The sequence below is a fragment of the Oryzias melastigma genome, linkage group LG22 (assembly GCF_002922805.2).
Source record: "Oryzias melastigma strain HK-1 linkage group LG22, ASM292280v2, whole genome shotgun sequence".
Taxonomy (NCBI): Eukaryota; Metazoa; Chordata; class Actinopteri; order Beloniformes; family Adrianichthyidae; genus Oryzias; species Oryzias melastigma.
Window position 1 is genome coordinate 1460767 of NC_050533.1, and position 23501 is coordinate 1484267.

Below are 23501 nucleotides of genomic sequence, written 5' to 3' on the forward strand. Positions count from 1 at the left end.
CTGTCGCATTAGCTTCAATGAAACGGATACAGCGGATCTGGATACAGCAGATACCTACAGGTATGGTGTATTTGGATCCGGTCTATCCGTTTCATTGAATTCAATTCAATTCAATTTTATTTATATAGCCCAAAATCACAAAGAGATTTGCCTCATTGGGCTTCAAAATATAAACAATTGTTAAAAACTAAACAGACTACATAAACTGGTTATCCCTGTCCTTAGACCCTCCCTCCCGGTAAGGAAAAACTCCTAAAAAAACCTGAGTCAGGAAAAAAGAAGAAACCTTAGGGATTCCCACATTGAAGCCAACGAAATGGAAACACCACATCCAGATACTTGTTGAATCTGGATCCGCTGTATCCATTTCATTGAAGCCGATGAAACATATCCAGAGTGCCATAGAGGTTGTGGACAACCTGTACCTGGAGGTATCTGGTGTATCTGTTTGGTTGAAGCCAAAGAAATGGATACACCACATCCAGATACACCAGATTCCGCCAGGTACAAGTTCTGGCCAACCTGTACCTGGAAGTATCTGGTGTATCCGTTTCGTTGGCTTCAAGGAAAGGATACACCAGATACTTCCAGGTCCAGGTTGTGGCCGACCTGCACTTGGATGAAACCTGGGCCAAGATTAACACCAAGGAGTGTTTGGTCCGGGTTTGGTTTCGTGCCACACTTGCTCAGAAATCCTTTTATAATCAGGTTAGAGTTGGGCAGAGCTGATCGTCCACGCCTCCTCCTCCTCCTCCTCCTCCTCCTCCTCCTCCGTCTCCTTTCGTCTCCTCCTGGCCACTCTCGGAGCTGCAGGCGAGTCCAGAGCAGCAAAGGTGTGAACGCTCTAATCGTCAGTCATTACTCAGTAGCACTTCCCACTCTGAGATTCTGCTTAAGTGTGCGGTGTCTGGCACGTTAGCATCAATACATCATTATCACATTAAGTTTGACGTGTCGGTTCAACATAGACAAACACTGCCGAGGAGCGCGGCGCTGTTCATCTCCTGAGTCAGACTGTCAGGCTTCTCTTCCTGCTCCTCCACGGAGCAAGAGAAGAAGTCTTCATGCCGAAGATTGGGCTCAGTGGGGCTGAATTTTATTTTATATCGGAGTTTTAGTTATTTTATGTTTGAAAGCCAATTAAGTTTGTGTGAGAAATGAAAAACAGACTTTTGAAGCAGCTGGAGAGCCGATAATAGGACTAGTGACCTTTTCAAAAGCAGAACTGAGAGTTACCAGCAGAAGAAAGCTCAGTATCTAAATGCATGAATGCTAAATGCAGACAGATCTGATCCTCCTGATTTGATCCTCCTTTGATCCTCCTGTGCTGAGAAGGAAAAGGCTGAAATCCATCTCATGCTCAGAAGCCTCTGTTTTGACACGCATCAAATTTGCTGCTGGATGTTTGTTCAAAAATGTCTTCATAAGCTAAACCAGAGTCTGCAACCTGCAGCTCCAGAGCCTCATGAGGCTCTTTCATCTCTCCATGGAGGCTCTCTGTCTGAAGGAAAAAAAAATAGTCTTTTTTTGTTTTAATTGGAGATTAGCTATTATTTTAGCAACATGCTAACGTTTTTGGCTAATTTGTTATCTTCTTGGCTTTTTAGGCTAATTTAGAGTTTAGCTTCTATTTTAGCAACAGACAAACAGTTTTTACTAATTTAGTTTACTGATGAATGTTATGCTAATTTGAGGTTTAGTTAATAATTTAGCAACATGCTAACGTTTTTGGCTAATTTATTGTCTACTGAAGTTTTTTTGAATAATTTAGAATTTTTCTATTTTACAAACAGGCTGACTTTGACCAATTTAGTATACTGAGGAATTTTAGACTATTTAGTAGCTCAGCTAGTAATTGAGCAACAAACATTTTTTGGCTAATTTGGCCTCTAATTAAACTTTTTATGCTAATTTAGAATTTAGCTGATATTTTTGCAATATGCTAACATTTTTGGCTAATTGTTATCTACTGGAGTTTTTAGGCTAACTGAGGAATTTTAGGCTATTTAGGAGTTCAGCTATTAATTAAGAACGAGCTAGCTTTTTCGCTAATTTAGCCTCTTCTAAAGGTAAAAACGTTGACAAAAATCCCTTTTTGAGAAATGATAAATTCTTTTTATATTTTTGCTTTTGCTCGTGCCAAAAAATAGACGTAATTCATATTTATATATATATATATATATATATAAAAAAGAAAAAAAAGGCCATGAATGCAAATCCAAATTTCTTAAAGGCTAAAGTAAATCTCTGCAGCTCCCTCTAGGTTTTGATCTGTAGAAAACGAGCCCGAATGACTCTTTTACTGTTAAAGGTTGCCGACTCCTGAGCTAAAACATATAAGTCAAGGCCCGTGTGACCCAGTTTGATGACTTTCTGCATTTGTCCGAGGAGGAAAACTAAAATAAAATAAAAGAAGAATAAAATTAAACCTAGATCTTTTAAAATATTACATAAAATATTACAAAGTTCAGGAACAGAGGGATCAGACACACACCCAGAATGCAATGCAGGACCTCTGATTCCGTCTGTACATTGACTTTAGAGTGAAACTGGACGCCCCTGACACTCAAATTGTGTTTGGTGGGAAGCAGCTTCTGTCACTAGTGGGTCACAAACGGGCAGACGGCTGGTTCCACCTGCAGGTATATCAACAGTCCTGGACGTCCCTGCTCGTAGATCGTCCTCCTCGGTGAGGAAAAACTCTTAGAAAACCCAATTATGGGGAAAAAAGAAAAACTTCAGGGATGTCCACGTGAAGGAGGGATCTTCAATGATGCATCAATGCGAAAAAGACAAAAGTTTGAGCCTTTTTGCAGTTTATCCGGACATCGTCTGCTCCACCAGGTCTTCCCTTTCTAGTTTAACTGGGATGGAATCATTAATTCGTCCTGCCGGTCTGATCCCAGAACCTGACCGGATGAATCTTTTATTCCATGAATGAATCCCAACATCTGGAGCAAACTGTGTTTATTTCTAAGGTCTGTTCAGTGGTCGTATGAACAATCGATTCTTCTACTGTCAGATCCATGAAACAAACATCGTTGCATCGTGTGGGCTTTACTGGCTGCTTTACCGGCTGCTTTACCGGCTCCTTTACCGGCTCCTTTACCGGCTGCTTTACCGGCTGCTTTACCGGCTGCTTTACCGGCTGCTTTACCGGCTGGTTGTAGCAGAGATGCAGGGCTGAAGTTTTCCAGAGTCACACATTAAAACTGAAAAAAAAATAAGAGTGAGAATTCTGCATGAACTCGGAGGACTTGTGGCGGTCTCTGTGGACGGGACGGCTGGTCCTGATTGAGTGGTTGAAGATGAATGATAGATGGATGATGCGTGTAGCTCACGGCCCACGCCGCGTGTCCTGGTGGCAGGAGTAGGAACCAGATGCTTTTTGCCTCGATACATGAAACATGAGCGGCCATCTATAATGGATGCTGCCGCGCTGCTGCTTTTATGAACTGAATTCCTCACAAGAAGCGTGGAAGTGTGGGCTTTATCTGGAACGGGGAGGGAAGCCGTCCTCCCGCGGGATGCGGAGCACCATGGAGGATGTCGCTCCGGTTCCAGGGCATGCTGGGAAGCTGGGACTGTTGTTGACGTGTGTGTTGGTTGCAGGACGATTTTCACATTTATTAAGGTTTTTAGGCTAATTTGGAGTTTAGGTAATATTATAGCTTACATGATAACTATTTTGGCTAATTTAGCGCTTTTCTGTCAGTTTTTTAGGCTAATTTGGAGTTTAGCTAAAAAATTCAGCTACATGTTAGCTGTATTCGCCAACTAAAGCTTTTTTCAGTTTTTTTAGGCTAAGTTGGAGTTTAGCTAATATATCAGCTACATGCTAGCTATTTTGGCTAGTTTAGCATCTCTTCAGTCAGTTTTTTTCAGGCCAATTTGGAGTTTAGCTAATATATCAGCAATATGCTAGCTGTTTTGGCTGATTCAGTTTTTTTTAAGTTTTCAAAAGTGTTTTGGAATATTTTAGGCTAATTTGACATTAAACTAATATTTTAGCTGCCCATCAGCTTCAGCATCTTCAGCGGCCAAATTCATCTTCCAGCATTCACACTAGCATTATTACAGGTAATGCTGTCTAGATTTTAGTTGGTTAAAAGCTAATGCCGTGTTCACTTTGACCCAATTAGTCGACTAATCTGACAAAATAATCGGTGATTAGTCGACTATTAAAATGATCATTTGTGGCATCACTACTCAGCCCCACAAATCCAAAACTTCTCCCAGAAAGTCGTTCTTTTCTGAGTTCCTGCAGTGATCTGAAGCGCTGAGGCATCTGGGTACCTGCTGATCACATTACTGCCTCGTCGATAACTCTTTATAAAGATCAATTAGGACGGTCGATGAAGAGAGCGCCGCTGGGCTGGGGGAGGGGGTGTTGAAGTGTTGTGGCGATGTGACGGCGAGCTCTTCTTCACAGGGAGAAGCTCGCCCTCCAGACGTTTGACTTCATTAAAGGGAGTTCTCCTCCAACTCACCAGCTCCTCTTTCATCTGAAACTCACCTGATTCATTCACTTTAGCTCCACCTGTCTGTGTGAGCGTCTGTTTAGACCTTCCACTGATCCATTCATGACCTTCAGTCCTGATCTGTTATGGAGCGATGTTCACTTTATTTAAACACCCACTCTAACATAAATGATGTTTTATGTTCTTGTGGTGTTTTTCTGATGATGAACGACATTTATAAAGAAAATTAAGATGAAATCTGCTTTTCTGAGCATTTCTTTATTCAAATCGTAAATCAGAAGCAGACAAAAAAATGCCATAGAAAATACGCTGGGCGGGGCCAGAAGTTCCTTGCTCCGCCCCATTCTGATGCAGACAAATAGATCCATGAATGTCTTTGTCTTCCTGGTTTGAGCTGGAATCTGGATCAGAACTGAATATGGATCAGAACTGAATCTGGATCAGATCTGAATCTGGATCAGAACTGCTGGACAGAAACGATATTTTTGTTGCTTTGATAATGTTAGCATGGGGCTGTAAGCTAGTGGGAGAGGATGTAGACAGAGGGATGATGGGAAATGTAGGCAGGCTGCCCTGATTAGTCTGAAATAGTGTTATATCTACGTCCATATTCATGTGATTTATTGTTACTTGAGGATTCATAATAACCTGAATCTAAGTTAAACTTTGATCTTAACTGGATAATAATTCATGTAAACGGTAAAGCTGAGCTGGGATTATATAAACTCACTTCCTCTCACTTCCTTTCAAGGAATTTATATATTTCTAGTTATCCTGTGTTTCTTTATGGATGTAAACTTCTGATGATTGATTGTTTTACACATGAATTATTCTCTTGATTGATTGAAATAAACAATTTCTAATCTAATAATTACTGAAGGATTTTAAAATCTGATTTGGAGTTCCTGCCTAACAAACAAAAAAATATATATTTTATCAAAGACAAAAATATGGAATAAAGTTTGTTTGCACACCAACAGATTTTAATAAATAAAGAAATGGGTTCTTCATCCAAATATTCAAATATCTGAATAAGTTTATGCTTTACTTTGAGAGCCAGTATTCATCAGTGCAGAAGCCTCGTACAGGACAGTAAGGTGAGACGCTACGCGTCCGTCCTCTTCATCCTCTTCATCCTCATCATCCTCTTCATCCTCTTCATCCTCATCATCCTCTTCATCCTCATCATCCTCATCATCCTCTTCATCCTCATCATCCTCATCATCCTCTTCATCCTCTTCATCCTCATCATCCTCATCATCCTCATCATCCTCTTCATCCTCATCGTCCTCATCATCTTCATCATCCTCATCATCCTCACTCTCTACATCTCTACCAGCCGTATTTCCATCACCCTCAGCTTCCACGTCTGTTCTTCTCATCACTCTTCTCACTACGTTCATCATCACCAGATGGATTTTCCTGGATTAGTCTGTAAACTCCCTTATTCTTTGTTGGGTTTGAAGTCCACAAATGAAGAAAAAGTTATAAAAGTAACTCAAACTACAGCCAATCTACTCAATACTGTATGTCTTAATTAAATAGGTGTAAATATAACAATTATATACTGACTTATAACCAAATCAGTCACTAGAAAGAATGCATTAAACACATGAAGGGCTTAAATATTTCCTGGGAGATGTATGATGTCAACATCATTGTACAAATGATCTTTTTCTACATTTTGTACATAAAAAATGTCACATTCCAAACTAATGTTGTCATTCCCCAGATGTTTCTACACATCACTCTTTCAGCATTGAAGGAACTGACAGGAAGTGTCCTCTGTGGTCATGGAGGATGGCTGTTAAATAAATATCAGCATTTTGGGATTCAGAATAAATCTACTTGTAGTTACACCGACTGACCACTGAATGGAACTCTATGGACTGTGGCAGCAGAGAGCACTCTAGTGATGGATGTTCAGTTGAATCACAGAAACCAGCAGAGGTGGAGGAAAAAAACGATTTAGCGATATATGTGTCGATACTTAAAATGCAGACGAGGGGATATTTAATGATTTATGAGGGTCTTAGTTTGTATTTCCAGTACCTTGAAAGGTGTATTATTAGTCAGGTAGAGTTTGTTTTCTAAGCCAAACTCTTTAAACAAAATAGTGAAAAATTGTTCTGTTACAGTGTTGGGAAATATCGTAAGAGAGAAGAAGAAAAGAACCTTAAATAAAACTCATTTTGACAGGATCCCTTTGGTCTACACATTCCATCAAGATGACGTAACATTTTAATACAAAATTTAATATAAATTTATATTGAATTTATATTGATATTTATAAATTAATTAATATTTAATATAAATTAAATTGAATATAAATGTAAAATAAAATTGATATACATTGATATTAAAATGTTCAATAATAATTTATTATAAAGTTATATTAAATTATTAAATATAAATTTATATTAAGTTTATATTTAATATAAATTTATTATAGAATATAAATACAAATATATATTAAATATACACTGATATTAAATTTATATTTATTATACATTTATAATAAAATCTTCAGTATAAATTTACTATAAATGTAACATAACATTTTATTAAAATATTAAGAAAAAATTTAATATACATTTACATTAATTTTATATTTGATATAATTTATTTTAAAATGTTAAGTAAAATTTTATATACATTTATATTAAATTAAGTGCAAACTTATATTAAAATGTTTATTAGAAATGTATATTTATTGTAAATTTAATATAAATTTGTGTTAAAATGTTTTATATAAAATTATATTTAACATATTTTTTTATTAAAATGTTTAAAATGAAATTATATTTAATATAAGTTCATAATAAAATGTTAAATATACATTTTTATTAAATTATCATTTATATTAAATGCATTTATATTTACTATACATTTATACTAAAACATTTAATACAAATGTATATTAATATACATTTGTATTAAATGTTATGTCATATTGATGGAATGTGTAGTTCAAAGAGATCCCGTCATGAGTTTGATTGAAGGTTCTTTTCTTCTTCTCTCCATCGTGATACGTATCGTATTGAGAGTCTCCAGACTGAACCCTAAACCAACGTAATAAAGATTTCTGTGACCGCGGTGCTCCTGCAGAAGTCTGGTGTTTTGTGACGCTGAGCAGCCTAACGTTTGTGTTTCCACAGGAATCTCGCCGCTCATCTCCTAACCTCCTCACGCCGTTTAACAATCCTACTCACAGAGCTGCCGTGTCTCCTCATTGCAGAATTAACCTTTCTCTTCTTCTCTTCCCCCTCTCTCTCTCTGCTCTTTCCCTCCACCGCCCTTCCTCTCTCCTCCTCCTTCTGCAGCAAATTTATTCACGTGAAAATAATTGACGATGAGGAGTATGAGAAAAACAAGAACTTCTTCCTGGAGCTGGCAGAGCCGCGCATGGTAGACATGAGCCTGCAGAAAGGTGCAGTACTGAAGCCTCTTCTCTGTCCTGTGTGTCGTCAGCTTTAACCTCTCCACCTGTTTCTGCCTCATCGCTTCTGCTGTGGGACCACAAACACTTCAGTCTGGTCGGGGTCCAATCCCGGCTGGTCACCAGTTGAGTCTAGTGAAGGGAAAAAGAATTTGATTCGTTTATTCAGGCCGAGAACGTGTTTAGAAAACTTTTCTGCTACATTATTTAAGTTATATGAGCTGAAAACTGTAACAGAGTGGAAGACAGATTTGGTCCAAAACGGATCAAATCCAATGAATATGAAGGTGTTTTTTTATTTACATTTTTTATTTATTTATTTTTTATTATTATTATTTTTGTCTCATTTTATTGCTTTTTTCATTTTTATTATTTTTTTTTTAATATATTTATTTTTATTATGTTATTTTTTTATATTTTATTTATTTATTTATTATTCTTACTATAATTTATTTCTTTTTTTAGCCTGAAGCTCCGGATCCTCAGATTATAGACCAGATCAACCTCTAATGTCCTGAAGAGAATCCTGTCTGAACAACATCTGAATGATGGAGAATCTTCTGACATTTTTAGTGTTATATTAAAACAGGATTTTGTACAGTTTAGTATTCCTACGGATTTATTCAAAGGGGAATGTGTTCGTTGTTTTCTGGTTTCCTTCGAGGTTTCTACTCTGTTTTGGATTTCTCGTCAGGCTTTGGATTCTTGCCGTTTCCGTTTCACTCTTCAGTTGAAGTCGTTGAGCTTTTAGACCGCAGACTGTAGGAGCAGAGGAAAGGTTTCTGCTTTTCAAACATCCGTTTGGAAGCTGCAGACGGAGAGTCTGAGCGTGGATCTGGAGGGAGACGTGAGGACAGCTTCTGCTCCGAGTGAAGACTCGACTCTCATGCACTCGTCTGTCTGCCGTTTCCACAGAGGAGCTGGTAGAGTGAAGACACGTCAGTGAGTGAGACACGTCAGTGAGTGAGACACGTCAGTGAGTGAAGACACGTCAGGCAGGTTCAGGGATTCAGTCAGAGTCACGAGTCGTGGATTTTTCCTTGAAGGTGACAGAATAATGCACTTTTGTTTCGTTAAGGTTGTGTCACACTGCTGATAAATACTCTATGTGCATGTTTCACATAAGAAAATTGGTCATATGTGGAAGAACTCTTTATATGCGACATTTTCACTGTTGTGTCACGGCTGAACCACGTGAAGAAGACGTACAAATGAACCACGCAACAATCAGATCAACCCGCACGTCATTGAATTTCTTCACTTTGACAGTCTGATCACTGACGTCGTTCTGCGTCAGCACCACGGACAGCACCCTGCAGGCCATCGTGATGCTTTGTTTTAACAGTCGGAATCCTCCAGGGTCCTCTGGTCACATGCAGGATGGCTCCAGAAACTATCTCTAGCTGGAAGCAGAAATTTTGCAACTTTATTCGGATACGGAAATTTCCTAAACTTTAGGAAACGCTGTCCATGGTGCTGACACAAACTCATTTCAGTGTTCAGATTGTCAAAGTGAAGAAATTCAACGACGTGCGGGTTTATCTGACCTTCAGGTGGTTTATTCATACGTCTTCTGCCTGAGTGACCCTCGATGGACATCCGGGTACATCGACGCATGAAGGACGCATGAAATACTTATGAATTACGCATCACAGAAGACCAAAACTCCATAACAACATGTACGTAGTGGCAGTGTGACACGGCCTTAAGTTTATTTAACGAGGACAACTTTGATGGTGAAAAATCAGTATAGAAAACTCCGGCCTGGGGGCCACATCTGGTCTGTTAAACTATATCATCTGGTCCACCAAACTGGAATAATTCACATTGATAATCCTGAATCTAGAACACGATCGTCAGATGGTTTACACCTGAGCAAAAGTATTTACATGATTTCCAATATGCTGCATTTTCCTGAGTGTCCTGGTTCCTGGGTAAAGTCATACGTGTCCCAGGAATGGGTGGACCAAAGACCAAGTCTCCAGGATCATTATCATTATTTTTTAGGATTTTTTTGTTCTCAAATTCCTAATTTTTCTGTCATTTTTAAGCGTGTTTTTAAGATCTTCCTGTGCTTATATTTTCCATTTTCTTACATAAACCACAGTTGAAAACAAAGGACAGCTACTCTACTTTATCATGTGATTCTGATATCTCCCCATAAATCCCACTCAGCAAAGATAACTTACCTTAGTTTAGGTGCAGGAAGTTATTCTGCATTTATGTGGTGCAGAAAGATTTGTTGTTTTTCTGACGTTTATGTACGTTTTCTGAGTCGGAAAGTCCTTTTTCCAATAATTCCAACAGCACATGAATGCAGCATTTCCACCCATCAACCCAATGGTACTAAAATAAGAACAATAGCTACAGTTTTAAATTAAAAAATAACTCAAAAAGTTCTGTTTTTGCCCAGATTCCATATTATTTTTTTCTGGATTACCAAAACTTCTCAAACATCTGGACCTGGTCCGGCCTTCCTGTCAAACTTTAGAAAAAGTTTAGAAAAAGTTAACAGAACGCACAGACATAAATCTGCAGTTTAGAGCAAAAGACGCATCAGAGAAATAACATAAAAGAAATAACAGATCTCAGATCATCCGGACCGACTGAAGGAGCGTTCAGGAACTTTCTCCTCACGCGTCCTCTGTGTCTTCAGCTGATAAAATCTGCAGCCAGGACGCGTGTGACCTCCAACCATATGGAGCTAAATTGGGGCCAATATTATTTGAAACCCAAATAAAATAAATTGAAAAAATGTGGGTGTTTGGCCAAAAAAATGTAAAATTACCAAAACTTTTTGGTATTCTAAAATAAACAATTAAATAAATAAATAAATAATTATTTTCAGCTTCAAATGTTCTGTTTTTTTTAGGTTTCAAAACTTAAAATGATTTTTTAAAAACTTTTTTTCAGTTTCAAAATAAAAAAATAAAAAATAGAGTTGAAAGTGAAACAAAAAAAAGTGAAAACTGAAAAGAAAGTTTTGAAAATGACATTTTAAGTTTTAAAACTTAAAAAATTGACAATTTGAAGATAATAATTAAGTTTATTAAGTTTATTTTGGAATAGTAAAAAGTTTTTTTTCGCCTCACTCCAATATTTTTTTTTATTCTTTGATTTGGTTTTCAATGATAATGGCCCTAATTTAGCTCCATAAACCAAGCCTGAGTCAGCAGATTTCATGAGGTCATTCCAGTTTAGACAATCCTGTTTGTCCAGGATGGTTTGATCAGGAGACCTAACACATTTCCTTCCTTCTTCTCTGGGTTTTTGCTTTGCAGAGGAAATCTTTGGATTCTTCATAGAAACGTTCCCACAGTGGTGCTCATGATTTATTCATTCTTCTGCTGCTCATAAGCACAGATCTGCAGATGTTTATTCAGATTTAAGGCAGTGGAGAAGCATCAGTGATGAAAACGCTTCCAGCGGCGTTCATAAACCGACGCGGTCTCCTTTTATTTGATGAACAGAAACTTCCTCCTGAATCTCATGAATGGATCAAACCGGCGTTCAGTCGTTTCAAATATCTCCTCTGTGTCAGACGAGTTACTTAAGGTGGAATTGCTCCGTCTGTGCCGGGGTCAGAGGTCAGAACCTGGCAGATCAGAGCAGGCTGAAGGCTGGAGAGTGAACGCCATCACGCCGTCCGCTGCAGCAGCGAGTCCGCTGCTTTAATTTAAACATTTCAAACCATCTTTGGAAAAAAAATTTACTTTGAAAATCTTTCTTTCTGACAAAATAAATGCACATCTTTGACATCATTTCCTTTAGGGAAAAATTCTAAATGTCTAAACCTGAATATCTCCCAAAAACGACATATTACTGACAGCGGTGGACCTAATGGTTGGGGGTCTTGTCTAACTTTGGGGTCCTCTGCAGTGGTTGAACAACTACCACTAGGGATTCAAACGTTTTAAAACGGAATTTTTCAGATTCGAAAACAGAAAAAAAAAAAGAGTTAAAAGTGAAAAAAGTATTTGAAACTGAAAAAAAAGTTTTGAAATTTAAATTTGGAGTTTCGAAACCTAAAAAAAATGAAACAATTGAAGCTGAAACGAGTTAAGTTTATTTTAGAGTAACAAAAAGTTTTGGGCATTTTTACTTTTTTTCGGCCAAACATCAATATCTTTTTCCATTTGTTTTATTTTTATGTTTAAAACAATATTTGCCCTTATTGAGCTCCATAGATGCCCACATTTCCCTAACAGCGAATCCGCCCGGATCACTGAAGAAACTCCTTTTAGTTTCTACGGAGGAGCTTTTATTGGATCGCAAATGTAAGGGGGCGGGGCTCTGAGAATTGTAGTTTTTAAAGGAAAACTCTTGTCTGGTCGAAAGGAGGATTTATCTTTTATTCTTATTAGTTCATCACTTTTAATGACATGAAACTTTTAGCCTTTTCAAACAAATGTTATAGCCTCACACTCTGGCGTATTTACTATCATTTAAGATATTCTGCTGATTTTATGAAGTTCTTTCCACTTCATTCTTCATTGGAGTAGCTTTAACCTCATTTTAGCACATTAAATATATCATCTTAATCACTTTGATTAACTTTAGGAAATGTGAAACTCTTTTTAATTCTTTAAAATAATGTTTAGCCTAATAGAGTAAATCTTTCAGCTCATTAAACTTGTTTTAGTTTTCATTTTCCTGTTAATTAGAATTAGCATTTCTGCACTTTCTTACATTTTCAGACTTTTTGCTGCTAATTGAGATTTTTTTTCATAATATTTGAAGGTGTTTAGAAATTCTCATCAATTTAAGCTTAAATTGAGTTTCAGTCCACAAGTAATTAATTCTGCTGGAAATTTAACATCTTTTTTTGCATTTTGACTCCATAAACTCACTTTGCTGAAGTTTCTGAGACATAATGAATGTCCAGCTGTGCAGAAATATGCAGATTTATTTCTGCTTTGAGCTCCACGCCAAAGCAGGAGACGGAGGAGGCTGATGGGGGAGCCGAGTGAGGGTCGGGGGGGTGAAGCAGACCTTCAGATGACACCGCCGGCTCCAAAAGCAGAGCCTGGCGGTGTCATCATTCATGTCCGAGGGCGCCTTTGTGCGCATCTTTTTCCTCTGTGTGTGCAGATAACGGAGGAGAAAATCCCACCCAGCGTTTTGTGTTGTTGTGTGCAGCTGACTGTCACGTGCGCGTACGTGCACGTGTCGGTAGAGTTATTGCCCCGCCTCCCCACAGGACCCGGCTGCCACAACCCATTCCAGTCACGCCGCGCGTCGGCCTCGCTCAGAGTAAACTTTGTGGCGTCTGAGGTCACTTCCTGTTCCAGCTCGACTGGCTCCTTTCTGCAGCTCAAACATTAAGTCGTTAACCTCCAGAGGAGCGGCGGGTCTTCAGAGGAGATCTGCAACAGAAAGGAAGACGCTGCATTCAGGACAATCTGAAGTCAACATTTACATCGTCATCTCAATTCAGAGATTAGAAGTCTTAGAGGAGGGCAAACACGGATGTAACACGGATGTTTTTACGGTTAATTGTTCTAAAAAATAATTAGTTTTCTAGTACATAGTTTCTGCAGAGCGGCAGGAGTTCACTAGAAATGTGATTCTTGGTTGTGGGCGGGACTTGTGGCGATGGGTGAACCTGCCTTCATTTCCCATTCAGTACAGTACAAACAGTTTGCATCCAAATTCTATGGAGCTAATTTGGGGCCGATATTATTTGAAACCCATATAAAACAAATTGAAAAAAAATATTGACGTTTGGCCAAAAATTTAAAATGTCTGAAACTTTTTTTTAAATATTTTTTTTTTGTTTTAGAATCTGAGAATTACAGAAGCATAAAAGACGATTTCTACGCCTGTATTTAACACAGTAAGATGGCGTCTCGAACGGGTTAGAACCGAGTTTTGGACGTGCGGTTTAACGAGATAAAACTCTGATTTTACAACTTCAGTCTATGATAGTTCAGACTAAACAGCCATTTTCTGACTGTAATTATCTCAGTTCTCAGAGTCAGTGACTGAAGATACCACCCTCGTCGATTTTGATTGGCCCTTCGTGTTAGCCCCGCCCCAACGCGCCACAACGGGGCCAAAAGCTTTGAAACTGAAATTTTCAGGTTTGAAACTGAAAAAAAAGTTTTAAAACTGAAATTTTTTTGAGTTTTGAAAAGTAAAAAACAGAACATTTGAAGCTGAAAATAATTAAATTAATTTAAGAATAGCAAAACGTTTTGGACATTTTCCATTTTTTTATGGCCATATTTGTTTTATTTAGGTTTTAAATATTTATGGCCTGATTTGTCTCCAAAGCCAGATGAGGCACATGGAATGACCTGGAGCTACAGACTGCCGTATGATTTCCCTCGCGATTAATAAAGTATCGATCTACCTAACGCATTCAAAAATCGCATAAATCTGTGCTGGAGTTAAAACGCCTTTTCCTGTTTGCTCCAGAGAGGCTGAACACGACGAACGCCAAAAAAGGATCTGCGAAGGCTGTAAAGTAAAGATAGATAATAACAGAATAATCATAATTCAGGAACACTGCAAAAAATGTACAAAAATATACATTTTTGAATTATTAAACTTTTATTGACTTTTTTGCCTTTAATCATATTTTGTTCAAAATTTATGTCAAATTTTGTAAAAAAATATATATATTTAAGATAATTATAACTGTAAGAAAAATGGGATTTTTCTTTATTAAATACAAGACGTAACTTAATTTTAAAAATCAAATTTAGCTTTTTTTTAAGTTTTTTAAACTCGTCACAAGCTCTGATTTCTGGGAATTGTCACGTATGGACAGAACTCTTGTCCTTAAGTAACAACTGACTTTTTTCATGCTAATTTTGTCATTTCAAATAACTATAAAAACTTAAAATGTTTTGCAGAAAACCCCAAAATTGTCATTTTACATTTCAGGTCTGTAAATTTTCAATCATCTAATCGACATATTTTTATGTTTTACCATAAACATTCCGAAATTAAATAAAAGCTAATTATTATGATAATGATTATTTTTTAATTATATATAATTATTATTATAATTATATAATATCATAAATAAAAGTAAAATGATTCCAATTTCCATATTCTTAGTCTTTTTTCCAGCATTAATTCTCATTAGTCCTGATTGGCTCGTTTGTGTTTGAGCCCCTTCTGTGAGGACCTCAAACACCTTTAATTGAATCAATTATCTCCCTAAATGATCTCCAACAGAAACTAGATCTGCTGATCATTAGCTTTCAGATGAAGCTGAAGATCCTCCAGTTTCTGGACGGTCCAACAAGTCAAGGATGTACGGAGCTAAATTGGGGTCAATATCATTTCAAATCAACCAAAAAACAAATTGAAAAAAAATATTGGTGTTTGGCCAAAAAAGTAAATAGTCCAAAATGTTTCGCTATTCTAAATTAAACAAAATTATTTTATTTTGAATTTTTTTTTTCACTTTCAACTCTTTTTTTTCGTTTTCAAATATGAAAATTTCAGAAGCATAAAAGCCGTTTTCTACGACTGTATTTAACACAATAGGATGGCGCTTTTCAAATATAAGTCAGTGAATCCAACAGGACTGACGTCACCACCGTCATCGATTTTGATTGGTCCAGTGTGTTAGCCCCGCCCCAACGCGCCACAACCGGGTCAAAAGTTTTGAAACAGAAATTTTTAGATTCAAAAATGGAAAAAAAAACATGAAATTGAAATTTTGAGTTTTAAACTTAAAACAGAACGTTTGAAGCTGAAAATAATACGTTTATTTTAGAATAGGAAAAAGATTTTGACATTTAATTGTTTTTTGGCCAAACACTAATATATATTTTTTTCAATTTGTTCTTTTTTATTTTATTTTGGGTTTCAAATAATATTGGACTCAATTTAGCTCCATAAAGAAGCTCCTACAGACTCTCATTTAAAAAAATGTTCACAGAAAAAAAAACATTTTTTTAAATGAAAGTAGACATATTTTGTGTACTTTAGTTATCTTTTGATTTAGGAGTTAAATCTGATTTACTTCCTTTAAGACATTTGGAGTTAAACTGAGATCAATCAAAGACTTTTGTGACTTTCATGATCTCCATGGAAACTTCTGGAGATCAACAGATGAAGAACGTTCTTGAATTTCTCACAAGCTCAGAACTTTCTTGAAAGTCTTCATTCCGCTACCGTCTCCTCCAACAGGAGCGTACGGCGGTCCGTGCACGTCTCTCAGTGGAATCTTTCCCTGAACCAATCAGATCTTCAGATCTTCAGATCTTCAGATCTGGTCTCAGTAAAAGAGGCGGAGCAGCCTCCGAGCCGCTGAGGCTCACAGAGCGACGACCTTGTTCCTCCGCCGGAGTCAGACCTTGATGGATGAGTGATGGAGAACAGCTGCGACCGCTCCACCACCTGCTGGATGACTTTGACCCTGAAATGACCTTCATGTGGTGAAGAGAGTCTCACCTGAGGAGGTCAGAGACAAGAGCCAACTGGAGGGAACTTCTGATGTACGGAAAAATACAAAAATACAAAACGTAATTCAACACTTCATTGTTTTTACTGAAAATAATTAGTTTAGAACAATGACTGAAAACGGGAAACAAATAATAAACATGTATTGAAAGTAAATTTTCAAATTAAAAGCCTAAAATGTAAAAAACTGTTTTGTAGAGAAATAAAAAAAAAAAACCAAATCGTCACGAAAATCTTTCATCTATTTTTAATGTAACATTGAGGCATCATTGCAGACATGGTGGGGGGGGGGGTGGCAGTCCAGATAAATGAACAGACTGGACTGAACTCCCATCATCCTTTGCAGCCCTCGCCAGTCTTTGTGAACAGGTTATGTCCTCCGTCTGCTGAAGCTGAGGTCCACTCGCTCAGACGGTCATTAAATAAGAGCTCTTGTCTCAGGTGTTACTCAAAGGGAGGATTGAGGTGAAGATGGTTACGTAACGCTGCAGTGAACCTCAGGGACTCTCAAACATTTACAATATCTGAGGGTTGTTACTCCGTTTATTTAAGGACGACTCACGTCTGCTTCTACACTTTCAAATTGATGAGATCTGTGAGGAACGTGAGAACAGAAGGAGACAGACGTCCGTCTGCTGCGCCGGTCCGGACTCAAACGTCAGGACCCGGACGGCCTTTGGGTTCATCAGAACCGCAGGAACCGCTCCGGCGCGGATGAATGGGTTTAATTTAGTCCTCCGTCCGACGGCGTTCATTCATCTGCATGGCAGGACTTCATTAAAGCTCCGCCTCTGTCTGAGAGTCATCGCCATAAATGTCAAAGGTGAGGCGCCATGTCAGCGTGACGGAGAACAGACGGATTAAAACAGGACTGGAATGAAGATTCACTCAGTAGGAACGATCAAAACAATGATTTCAACAAATAAAGTAAAAAATGCAGACAAAAACAAAAAATGATCAAAGCAATGAGTAAAGAAAAAAGATCAAAACAAAAAACAAAATCAAACCAAAAAACAAAAATAATTGAAACAAAAAACCCAAACTTATCAAAACAAACACAAAAGCAAAAATTGTCAAAACACAAAAAATCCAAACAAAAAAAAATTAAATGATAGATTTTTAAAGCAAAAAAAACAATTTAGCATCAACAAATGCAGCGATCGTGCCACGATGCGTCCATAAAAATAAGACTTGAGTTCCTCGTTCATCGAATGTCTGCAGAAATGAAGACAAACAAAAGTTAAAATGTTGATTATTTATGTCAAAAAATTATATCCAAGAACAATTTAGTCAAAAAAGAAATTTTCATTTTTTCCAAAATATGTTTCCAAATTTAGGCAAAAGATTCTGATTTCACTTACAGAGTCACAGTTTTATTAAGTGGATTTTCCACTTTGTCCTAATTTACTTTTAAAGAACAAATAAAAGTTAATCCATGAATGGATCTGCAGTCATCCTCCCAGATTGGAATTATAATCCATCAACCGTTTGTGGATCCTCTTGTAATCCATGTAGCTGCAGTCCAAAGATGCTGAGTCATCTCTTTGTTTAGAGGCTGATTTTGGAGCCACAGATCATTTCATCAGAAAGTCAAAAAAAATAAATGTAAAAATATTTACAAATTAAAAATGTTTATTTTTAATCTGAAATGTTTTTATATTTCAGGCATTTTTCACAGGAATAAAAAACAAACATGATGAAAAGGTTTAAAAAATAAAATTAAGAACAAAGTGTGTTTATGTAACAAAATAACTGAATGTATAGAGGATGCATTCAATCAAAACATAAATAGAAATTCTGAAAAGAAGCTGAAAAAATGACAGAAAAACAAAAAACTTTAAAATAATAATTTAGGCAGAGAAAAAAAAGAAGCACAAACATAAAAAGATCCTGAAGTAAAAAGTTTGGGTGGAAATGTTCAATCCAAATGAAACTAAACGTCCAAAAAAACCTGATGAGAAAATGTCAAAAGAAAAGAAGAAATGTCAAATATGAACTTCAAAAAAGAAGAAAAATCTGTTGGGAATAAAAGTCAAACATTCAAAATCATCCATTCATGTCGTCATTTAGACGCGTTTGATGGGATCTGTAGTTTTACTGACATGTTCTTTGATCATAAGTCTGAACATTTTCACACCTAACAAACCTCAGAGCGGTCACACCAATCCAACGGCGTTCCCTCTGCCTCTGATGCGATTTGTGCCGCCATCTTTCCTGTCTGGATCCGGCGTGCGGTTGAAGGACGGAACCGTCGCTCAGTGAGTGACACAAACGTTTAAGTCATCCCCGCCGCCTCCCAGACTCCAGCGGGACGCTGTGGAGGCAGGAGCGCAGCTCAGTGGTTGTCTGGTAACGGTTGCCGTGGAGACCACACACTGTTGGTGCTGAGGATGTTTTAGGGAGGGAGGGGCGCCGGGACGGAGAGCTAAGGAGGAGCGCCGACGTCTTCAGAGGCTCAGTAGGAGCGTGGAGGTCGCTCCGTCATGCAGACACGGCCGACATGCCGCGGCGTCAGAGCGTCCGCGGTGAGGGGGGGTCCCAGGCTTTTAAGTGCTTCCTCATTATAGAACACGTGTCAAAGTCACGGCCCGGGGGCCGGATCCGGCCCTCTGGGTAATTCTATCCGGCCCTCCAGATCATTTTATTTTGTTGTTATTAATGACCCAATGTTACCTTAATATAATATTAGTATTATATACAATATTAATATAATTTTGACTAAATATATTTTCATGGAGAGTAAAATATTGAAAGTTATTTAAGGTTTAAGTTGATTTATTTTGGAATAATATTCCTACCTTTTTATTATTCATAATTAGGTTAAAAAGTTACAGTTTTAAAGTTTTAAAAATTGACATTCTGCAGCTTTTTGGACTACTTTAACATTTACTAAGATTTTTTAGGCTAGTTTGAGTTTAGCTAACATTTCAGCTATGCTAGCTGTTTGTGACAAACAAGTCGACATTTTTTCCCACTGATGCAAAACTCACTCGGAGGAGTTCAAATCCCGCCCGAGTCAGACCAAAGACTCTAAAAATGTGACTCTCCGCTTGATGCTCATCATTAAGTGGTTGGATGGGGGGGGTAAAACCACCAAATGGTTCCTGACCGCAGCTGTGTCTGCAGCTCACCGCTCCCCCATGGGAGGGGTCAAATCCTGTGAACAAATTTCAACTGAGACTTAACGGGATTCAGACACTCGCTCACCCTAAAGAGGAACACGACAGCAGTGATCTCCTAAAGTAAAAGCTTCATAAATAGGAAGATTTTTTTGCAGAGACTTCTGGGAAATTTGGTGAAAAATGCTGAACACCTGACATCGTTCAATAAGGAATGAGGGAATTCAGGCAAACCTTCAGTGTTCCGAGTTCCACTTTCTTACATGTAGTTTTTCCCTTTATGCATTCAAAAATATACTTTAGAAATGCAATAAAGACGGAAAATTCAAGTTATAAGACTGAGAATAAAAAACAGAATCAGATATTTCAGAAATATTTGTTACTAGAGGTCACAGTGGCTCCTGAGACGGCTCCCAAACCCGACAGTCCGGGGTTTTCCAGGGTTTTCCAGGGTTTTCCGGGGTTTTCCGGGGTTTTCCAGGGTTTTCCGGGCTTCCCCGACCGTATCCGAGCAGCAGAGAAAACTCCTGGTTGACTTCCATCGCGGAACATTCAGTGTTTTGGCGAGCGGAGCCTGCAAACATTCTTGGCGCCGACGGCTTCTGTTTGCTGTAATTACTGCGTTATCTCGACACGAACGTGTGAACGATTCCGGCGTGTCAAAACGGAACACGTTCCAGCTTTGATGAACTCAACCAGATGAAAAACGAGGCTGTTCAGGCGCGATGGGCCTCCATCACCCCGCGTTCCCGCTTCAGAGGGTTCTGACCCGGCGCCGTCTCAGACAGAGATCCGTCAGAACCGGAGGACGGACGTCTCACAGCAGCATCGCTCTGTCGTCCCTCTGAAGCCCGCGCTGCGTTTGTGTCTGCAGGAAGATCTGAGGCTCAGTCCTGAAGCATTCTTTTTTAAGGAGCCACAAAGACGTTGCTATGGTGACGAGTCTGAGCGTCTGCCTGAACTGAGAGTTTTCTCAGCTCTAGCAGAAGTCTTTTCTCCACATGAGCATCTGTTCGTGTCTCTGCAGGCCTTCAGTCCTCCAGATTTTCCGGTAGCTGCTCTTTTCCGGCGTTTTCCGCGGAGCTTCCTGTACTCGCCCACACTGAATATCAAGGTCATAGACCGCTCAGTTTAATCTATGGGTATGCTGCGGGCGACAGGTCGTAAAGAACTTCTACGTAAGGGTCAGTAAGGAGGAAGTCCGTCGGTGCTGTTCATGCTGTAGCAGTCAAAGGGGCGGAGCTTTCAGGTGTCGTTTAATGATGAGGTCGTCGGTTTGGATCCCGGGACTGAAGCGTGTCCTCGGTTTGCTTGTGCTGGACCTCCTTGTTCTGGTTCTTTCTCCTGTATGTTTAGAGACAGCAGCCCTCCGACCGTCTGTAAGGGTTTTTAAGAAAGCAACAAATCTGCCAGAAGTTCCGGGGTCTAATCCCGGACAAACCCCCAATTTGTTAAGACATGCTCTAGAGCACGTGTCAAAGTCAAGGCCCGGGGGCCGGATCCGGCCCTCCAGATCATTTTATTTTATTGTTATTAATGGCCCGATGTTATCTTGCCCTAATTTCTAACTTGTATAATTAACTATCAGCTTCAGCGTTTATGTCCGATCACCTGATTACCAGGTAGCTGCACCTGTACAAGAGAAACAGGGAAGCAGCAGGAGCCTCACGGCCGTAAGAGAGTGTTTGTCAGGTTTTTTGCTGCCATCTTGACTTTTTCTCTCTGCTGAGCTCCTGTAGTCTTTATCTTTTGCACAACCTGTGAACATCATAAAGTGATACGTGCGCGCTCCTTCCTGCAGACCGACCTCGTGGTCAGGTCTGTGGATTCATATCTCCACATTTCATCATCTGGTCTTCACTCTGAGCCAATAGCTGAAGTGCTCTCTTTCCTCACAGCCAATCAACTTCCTGCTTTTAAAATCATTCAAATGTGTTTATCTACAGTCCTGACATTTCTGCAGTACTCCTCCTTTTTTGGTTTTTGGGCCATTTTGGAGTTCATGCTAGCGGTTTTAGGTTAATGCTAGCTATTTTAGCTAAATTAGACATTTTACAAAATTTTAGGCATATTTGGTTTTTCGCTAATATTATTGCTTCCCATCAACGTCTGCGTTTTCATCCATCAATTACAGCATCTTCAGTGGCCTCATTCATGCATTCACACTAGCATTATTGTAGTATTATTACAGTATATCTAGATTTACTTGTTTTACATCCATTTTTTATCTACCTCTTTTGTATTTTACCACCATCACAATTTTATTGTTTTCTCTGTATTTTCGTTTCTAATTTCTTTAGTGTTCTTTGGCGTCCTGATGAGGCTGTGAAGTTCTTTACTGAAGATGAATTCATCAAAGTTTCTTCAGGAGAAACTTCTGACTGTTTGTCCATCTACACTCCCACCAACCAACAGATTTGTCCGTCCGTCCATTTTTGACTTTATCCATGTGTGTCTTTTATCGGTTCTTTCATTCACCTTTGGGTCCCAGCGGTCATAGTGGTGTGGTCCAGTCTGGACGGGTCCCTCACAGGTCTCTAGTCCATCCAGTCTCAGATCCCAGAAACTTTGCTGCAGTTTCACGTCTGCTTTCATCATTTATCTCCTAAAAGATCCGTCAGACTTTTTCGATCCGTGTTGCCTCATGAATTCATTTATCCCCCTTTTTATCAGCTGGTTCCCTCACATCACGTCTGCAGCACGCGTCTGCAGCACGCGTCTGCAGCACGCGTCTGCAGCACACGTCTGCGGCACACGTCTGCAGCACACGTCTGCGGCACACGTCTGCGGCACACGTCTGCAGCACACGTCTGCAGCACGCGTCTGCAGCACACGTCTGCAGCACACGTCTGCAGCACACGTCCCGGTTTTCCCCCTTCAGCCTCTGCAGCCAGAAAACTGCTTCTGCACTCGGGAGGTTCAACCTTCTGCTGTTTCGCTGCCATGAAACAGAGTCCAGATGTGTTCATTTCTCATTTATGAAGCTAAGAAAGCAGAACAACATGTTAATGATGACAGCAGCCCCCCCCCTCACCAACGCCATCTCTCGGGGTAATCTTCCCTGTCGCGGCGGAGCCGGACCCGTCGCTGGTGCAGCTGGTGCTGTTCTCCTGAAGAACATCACGCTCACGTGCTCTGGCATCCGCGCTGAAAGGATTAGTTAATAATTTATGCACAGAAAATAGAAAAGGCTCATTTATTGCCTGTTCTTGTAAACAAACAGATTTCTGTCCTCGGGCCGTGCATCCTTGAAACCTTCTGAGCTCGTTAATTGCATTTCTTTGTTTAAAGAAAAACATACGCAGGATCAATTTGCTTTTTTGTTTTTTCGTTTCTCTGCCGCCGTTACATTTGTCACGCAGCGTTCTTCAAACCGAGCGAGAAAAAAAACAAGTTTCTGTTCTGAAAACAAGCCCGAGGCTACGACCCAGGACCGAAGAGATCCCATTGATTACGGATGATTCAAGATCTACAATCCTGGAGTTTGACCGGTTTGACGCCGAGGCTCCTCTGCGTGCCCCCAGCACCCCCAGCACCCCCAGCATCAAAGATTCCCTTCGTTTTCTGAATCTCTTTGTTCATATCTGAAACATTTACACAGGTTCCTGGGCCCCCATCATCCCACATCCAGCTAACTAATGCAGATGCAAGATTGTGCAAAACATCCCTTTTTATTTCAAAAGCTCAGTAGAATGCAACGTCCATGCATTTTTCATTAGATGGGACTATATGCTTTCTGTTTCCACTCGGTTAGCAGCGTATGCTGTACATTGTTTACAGATATGGAGGAACCGTACGGCTGAAATCAACAGGACTCGGAATTTCTGACAAGTTTTTGAGTTAATTTGCAGTTTGTTTTCTTTTATAGAAAGTTTTATTTCAGAACAGAGTTTTTCTGGAAGCAAAAAGCAGCAAATATCAGACAGAACTTCATTACCCATGATTCCCAAGGATTTGTTTGTCGGGTTTTCTTAAATTGTTATTTTATCATTTTAGTATTTTGAGGAAAAGTGTTCTATAAATGAAGTTGAACTTGAT

General features: G+C 39.0%; 1 protein-coding gene across 3 annotated transcripts in view; it reads left to right on the forward strand.

Annotated features, from left to right (window-relative positions):
- The window catches only part of slc8a3 (solute carrier family 8 member 3), an 85085-nt gene that overhangs the window by 52312 nt on the left and 9272 nt on the right, over positions 1–23501 (forward strand). For all 3 annotated transcript variants that reach the window (XM_024275083.2, XM_024275093.2, XM_024275102.2), the window contains exon 3: positions 7805–7911. In XM_024275083.2, the coding sequence (XP_024130851.1) occupies positions 7805–7911 (107 nt within the window). The remainder of the gene's footprint in view (positions 1–7804; positions 7912–23501) is intronic.